A 7,185-nucleotide genomic window follows, 5' to 3' on the forward strand; every position below is an offset into this window, starting at 1 on the left:
TGATTGGTTTTGTCTGTTTTTTATTGATTAGTTTTGTCTGTTTTTTTATTGATTAGTTTTGTCTGTTTTTTTTATTGATTAGTTTTGTCTGTTTTCTTATTGATTAGTTTTGTCTGTTTTCTTATTGATTGGTTTTGTCTGTTTTTTTATTGATTAGTTTTGTCTGTTTTTTTATTAATTAGTTTTGTCTGTTTTTTATTGATTAGTTTTGTCTGTTTTTTATTGATTAGTTTTGTCTGTTTTTTTATTGATTAGTTTTGTCTGTTTTTTTATTGATTAGTTTTGTCTGTTTTTATTGATTAGTTTTGTCTGTTTTTTTATTGATTAGTTTTGTCTGTTTTTTATTGATTGGTTTTGTCTGTTTTTTTATTGATTAGTTTTGTCTGTTTTTTTATTGATTAGTTTTGTCTGTTTTTATTGATTAGTTTTGTCTGTTTTTTTATTGATTAGTTTTGTCTGTTTTTTTATTGATTAGTTTTGTCTGTTTTTTTATTGATTAGTTTTGTCTGTTTTTTTATTGATTAGTTTTGTCTGTTTTTTTATTGATTAGTTTTGTCTGTTTTTTTATTGATTAGTTTTGTCTGTTTTTATTGATTAGTTTTGTCTGTTTTTTTATTGATTAGTTTTGTCTGTTTTTTTATTGATTAGTTTTGTCTGTTTTTTATTTTGTTTTTCTAAGCACAATGTATGCACCAAGTGTTCTAATCACCCATGTATCACTATGCAAGTCTGAACATGCCTGTGTTGTCCAACTGAACCATATACCAATCACCATGCACAATAGATTACATGTTAGTTCAAAAGAAATAGATCTTATTTGTATAACTGTTACAAATCGGTATTTCAGCTTTTATTTTTATAAAATAACTGAAACCTTTTTGTCTTTCAGATGAAGTCCGCACTGGTGCTTATCGACAGCTGTTCCATCCTGAACAACTCATCACTGGGAAGGAAGATGCCGCCAATAACTACGCTCGAGGTCATTACACAATTGGGAAAGAGATTGTTGATTTGGTCCTTGACCGTATCCGCAAGCTTGCTGACCAATGCACAGGCCTTCAAGGATTTTTACTTTTCCACAGTTTCGGAGGTGGAACCGGATCCGGATTCACTTCACTTTTGATGGAACGTCTTAGCGTTGATTATGGAAAGAAATCCAAACTTGAATTCTCTATTTACCCAGCACCCCAGGTGTCAACGGCTGTGGTCGAACCTTACAATTCAATTCTGACTACCCACACCACACTTGAGCATTCCGACTGCGCTTTTATGGTCGACAATGAAGCCATCTATGACATTTGCAGAAGAAATCTCGATATTGAACGTCCAACCTACACAAACTTGAATCGTCTCATTGCTCAGGTTGTTAGCTCCATCACAGCTTCTCTGAGATTTGACGGGGCCCTTAATGTGGATCTGACTGAGTTTCAGACCAATTTGGTACCTTACCCACGTATTCACTTTCCACTGGCTACTTATGCACCTATTATTTCTACTGAAAAAGCTTACCACGAGCAGCTTACAGTCTCTGAGGTCACAAACGCTTGTTTCGAGCCTTCTAATCAGATGGTAAAATGTGACCCGCGTCATGGAAAGTACATGGCCTGCTGTATGTTGTATCGTGGTGATGTAGTACCGAAGGATGTCAATGCTGCAATTGCAACCATCAAGACAAAGCGCACAATCCAATTTGTCGACTGGTGCCCAACCGGTTTTAAGGTTGGCATCAATTATCAGCCGCCAACCGTTGTGCCTGGTGGTGATTTGGCCAAGGTACAACGTGCCGTGTGCATGTTGAGCAACACCACGGCCATTGCCGAGGCCTGGGCTCGTCTTGATCATAAATTTGATCTTATGTATGCCAAGCGTGCTTTCGTCCACTGGTATGTGGGAGAAGGTATGGAGGAAGGTGAATTCTCTGAGGCACGTGAAGATTTGGCTGCCTTGGAGAAAGATTATGAAGAGGTTGGCATTGATTCAGTCGAAGCTGAAGAAGAGGAAGAAGGTGAAGAGTATTAAACTTCTGAAAAATCATTTTGAAAGTTTTTTACATCAAGAAAACCTGAAGTCGAATTAATGATGAATAAATTAATTTAAAAGTACTTGTATTTTTGTATTTATTTATACACACATGCATGCGAACACACACACACACACACATCTGTGTTTGTGAAGATTTATATGATTTTCAAATCATATTCCAAATGAAGAATATACCAGAAATGTATTAAAGTTGTTTACAGTTGTTTCAAAGTGATGTTTATTTAAGTCATATAATGCAACATTTTCAAATAGCATCAGAACCAAATTTCTTTAAGTACTCAGAAAACAAGCCGAGCCATATATATAAGAGCAAATAGTTAATAAAACATGTTAAAAAACACTTTGAAAAAGAGTTAAAAACATATTTAATCTGAAAAGGTAACACTTAATAAGTGGATAGTCCTTAATCTGTGGAGTTTCGAAGAAATACTTTCCTTTTCATCAGAGGGTAGGAATTAGCAAAATGCGGGGTCGGATTTTGCATACAAAAGTATTTGATGAAACTGCAAGTAAGTCAAAGATCTTACTTGATAACAAAAAGTGAAGCAGAGGGAATATGGTGAAGAAAAAGGTGATTTCACGTTAATGGATAGTCTGGTGAAAGGTAAAGTATCCAATGACAGTAATATATATATTGCATTTAAGCTACATAGAAACATATGTGCTCCATGCTGGCAGAGTAACTGCCCTAAATATATTTTTATACTTTATTATTAAGCTCTGTTCTCATGTTGAGCACTGTTGAAGTAAATATTAAATCTATGCATAATAGATATCACTTATATATATATACAGCATAATTGTGTTGACACACCGGTTCTCATCAGATCACCGAAGTTAAGCAATGTCAAGCCTGGTTAGTATCAGATGAGTGATTATTTGGGAATTCTAGACGCTGTATGAGCTCTCCGCTTATCTCGGCATTTGTTTCCAGTCTTTTTGTACACACTTCACTAGCCACTGATATTAAGCAATGTCGACTCAGGAAAGGTGTGGTTGGAGATTGTGTACCTCCTGTCATAAAAATTTCACGCGCAGGCACTCCTTCGTGGGTATCCATAGTCTGTCAAAGACTGAAGGAGCCCCTTTATATATCACCTTATAATATTATACATGTATGCTTGAACTAACAAAAAATTTTATTCATATTTTTAGGAAATACTAAAAGTGTATTTAGACTATATATTGGGTTTCCTTTCTTTTATCTATTTGTCTGTCTGATACCAAAGGTACTGAAAGTCTTTTTTTTTGCTTTTATTATATTATTTGGATTCTTCAAACTACTGTTCTCATCTTGAGTGCCATTTTAACATTTTGGTTGATGTAACCTCTGACCTTCTTCAGGTGTATCTTGTCAAACTCAATTATAAAAGTAATATTCTCCTGAAGCTTCAAGCTTTAATTCTCAACATGGACGACCGAAAAATACAATTGTGAATTACTTAGAACCTCTATCGAGTCATGGCTGATGAAATGATAACATACTATCCCCATAAAGTAAATAAAGCATTCCCAAGTTCAACAGAAACATTTCTGTGTTCGACAAGATACACCTGAAGAAGGTTGGAGGTTATATCGATCAAAATCAAGATGACACTCAAGATGAGAACAGTAGTCCAAATAATACGGATAACAAATCCTCATCTAAAAAATTCAGAAAGCTTCTTTTTTTTTTATTTATTTATTTTTTTATGCTTCTTCATTCTTATATAATTTTATGTTAATTAATATAACAGAGTAAATTTTTTTAATAATATATATATACAGTGATGATCATATTTATTGGCACGGTAAAATAAAAGTTAAATTTTGTCTAATAAATTCTAAAAAAGGGATTAAATTAAAGAAAATAACAAAGTATATTATGTATTTTTAACTGGCCTTTCCGATGCAGCAATCGGATTTTAGAAAAAATAAATAACAAAGGAACAACAAACATAATTGCAAAAAACCCTTGTTCAAAATTATTGGCACGGCTTTGTTTTTCTTTTAGTATCAGTATAATATCAATCAATTTCCGGTTTACGTGCTTTCTGAACTTTTTTATAGCCATATTATGCTTGTTTAACGCTAATTCAGTGAATAATTTTTTTTAGATAGCGATTTATTTAAACTATTATAAGTGACTAAATTATAATTTTCAATCGCCATGGTTAAAACTAAGGAACACAGCGAAGACGTCAGGAAGCTTGTTGTAGCATGCCATACCAATGGGGAGGGCTATGATAAGATTTCAAAGAAGCTAAACCTTCCCAAATCCACTGTTAGAGCCATAATAAACAAGTTCAAATCGCAAGGCCACGTTATGAGTTTAGAGGGTAGAGGGAGAAAAAGGATTCTTTCCCCAAGAGATGAACGGAAAATTGTTCGACAAGTAAAACAAAACCCAAGGATCTCTGTTGGGGAGATTGTTGATGAACAGAGCACCTCTGGAGTGAATGTATCTCGACATACAGTTGGTAGAGTTTTGAAGAGAGCTGGTTTAAAAGCATGTCGTCCGAGAAAGACTCCCTTATTGAAGCCTATGCACCTGAAAGCAAGGCTAGCCTTTGCAAAACGTCATATTGATAAAGATGTTGCATTCTGGAAACGTGTTCTATGGACTGACGAAACGAAAATAGAGTTATTTGGCCATAATAAAGTGTCTTATATTTACAGAAAATCTGGTGAAGCTTTCCTGCCTAAGAACACCATACCCACAGTGAAGCACGGTGGAGGCAGTTTGATGTTTTGGGGATCCTTTGCTGCCTCTGGACCAAGGCGACTTGTTAAGGTCACAGGTAGCATAAAAAAGGAAGATTATGTTAAAATATTGGATGAAAACCTGAAAGACTCTGCTAAAGAGCTCTCACTTGGTCGTCGTTGGTGGTTCATGCAAGATAATGACCCAAAGCATTCGGCTAAACTGACTAAGAAATGGCTTGAGGACAATCATATTAATGTTTTGGAGTGGCCATCACAAAGCCCAGACCTTAATCCAATTGAAAATTTATGGAGAACATTAAAATTGAGGGTAATGCAAAGGAAGCCTAAGAATCTTATTCAATTGGAGGATTATTGTCAGGAAGAGTGGGCTAAAATTACTACTGAAGAGTGCAACAACTTGGTTGTAAACTATGAAAAGCGACTGAGGAAGGTAATCAAGGCCAAAGGCTATACAATTGATTATTAAATAAATCATGCCAATAATTTTGAACAAGGGTTTTTTGCAATTATGTTTGTTGTTCCTTTGTTATTTATTTTTTCTAAAATCCGATTGCTGCATCGGAAAGGCCAGTTAAAAATACATAATATACTTTGTTATTTTCTTTAATTTAATCCCTTTTTTAGAATTTATTAGACAAAATTTAACTTTTATTTTACCGTGCCAATAAATATGATCATCACTGCATATATATGAATTTTAAATTTATATATTAGTGAAATATTAACTGGATTGTGTGTATACTTTACAGTTTGGAAATCATATTTTCCAATAGAGAACCAGGTATTTAACAGCTGTACCTTTTTAAATCATCAAAATAGGTACATGCTAAATAGCTGATCCCGATTTTCTATTTCACAATTTAAGTTTTTAAAAATTTTCTAGTGGTAAATCTTGCAATATGCTAAACTTAATGAAACTGCGTTTTAAAAATTTTTTTAATTTTATTTATATTTTTTTTTATAAAATACTAAAGTCTTTTTTTAGACTATGTATGTGTATACATGTATCGATGCCTCTGTTCCGTCTTGAAAGACAAAGGATGCTCCCTGTAGAGGCAGCTGCGCATGTGATTGTGAGGCAAGGCTTGCACTACCCTAACCACACATCTCCTGAATCGGCATTGTTTGAGTCCAGTGGCTAGAAGTCCAGGATGACTGGAAACAATGCCAAGAAAAGCAGAAAGCACATACAGCACCTGAAAGTCCCACATGGTCACCCATTTAGTACTGGCCAGGCTCATTGTTGCTTCAGCGTGTTCAATTATGTAAGAGCATTTTTTTTTATTAAAAAAAAAAAACAATATACATTAGTCTTATTGCCCATTAATACTTTTGCTTTCACAAAGACATTGGAAACTCAGCCCACAAGTTTAAAGATACCAAATTTGTATTTGTTCTTCAGTCAATTTTCTACCATATTTTTTGTGTAACTTTCTCCTGATCAAGGAAACAATTGTTGAAGAGGTAAAATTAAAATTTGGGAATGGTTACGCTTTGAGATTTAGTTCATATGCGTAAACAGGAATACGCATGCTTCCTGTATAGTTATTACAGGGATCAAAACTTAAGAGAAGCTAAAAAAAAAACAAAAAACAAATTAAATCGTTAATGGACTGTTATAGACGGATAACTAAGTTTATGTTTAAAGGGCAATAACTCTTGGTACCCTAAAATATCTCCCTTGCCACCAGATATATTGAAGTATAATTGATCTACACTCACATTGATCCTACGATAACAATACATGAAAACTAAACGAAGTACCTAATTGAATTGTAAATAAATCAATATATTCGTTCATTAAAACATGAAATACTGCCTCTTTATATATATATATATATATATATATATATATATATATATATATATATATATATTTAAATAAGGGAGTAGTCACCAACAATGTGTATTTTTTAACATTATTTTATTATTCCGTATCTTGGTTTTTCATTGAGAATTATGTTTGGATCATTGTAATAATGTTTTTAAGTCATATATATCTATATATATATACTAGCAAAAGTACCTGTCGTTGACTGGGTTCAAAAACAGCCTACAGAAAATGGACTCTGATTTATGAAAGTATGATAGGTTATGAAAAGGAAGGGTTGTAAAGAGATAGCTTCGAGTTTGGGGGTATCAAAACCAAAGCAAAATATGATGAAAGTAAAAATAAAATAGATAAACCCCATAATTTATTATACCATACCTGTTCACACTGAAACACTTATCACAATATTCTGTGGATCTATATTAAAAAACCTTGTTAAACTTTGTGACATATTTCCATTCTATGGAGATCAGGCGCAAACAAACACCCCATAATTTTATTATACCATATTTCTTCAAACTGAAACATAATTATCAAAGTATACTTACGCAGATAGATATGAAAAGTCTTTATTAAAGTTTGTGCCTCTTTCCATTCTATGAAGG

General features: G+C 33.3%; 1 protein-coding gene across 2 annotated transcripts in view; it reads left to right on the top strand.

The window, feature by feature from the left end:
* The window catches only part of LOC145263706 (tubulin alpha chain-like), an 81,582-nt gene extending 79,480 nt beyond the window's left edge, over positions 1-2,102 (top strand). For both annotated transcript variants that reach the window (XM_080120658.1, XM_080120657.1), the window contains exon 3: positions 890-2,102. In XM_080120658.1, coding sequence (XP_079976784.1) covers positions 890-2,019 — 1,130 coding nt within the window. In that variant the 3' untranslated portion in view covers positions 2,020-2,102. The remainder of the gene's footprint in view (positions 1-889) is intronic.
* The last annotated feature ends 5,083 nt before the right edge of the window (positions 2,103-7,185 follow it).

Source organism: Euprymna scolopes, chromosome 39 (genome assembly GCF_053919585.1).
Source record: "Euprymna scolopes isolate OS-2025 chromosome 39, ASM5391958v1, whole genome shotgun sequence".
Classification (NCBI taxonomy): Eukaryota; Metazoa; Mollusca; class Cephalopoda; order Sepiida; family Sepiolidae; genus Euprymna; species Euprymna scolopes.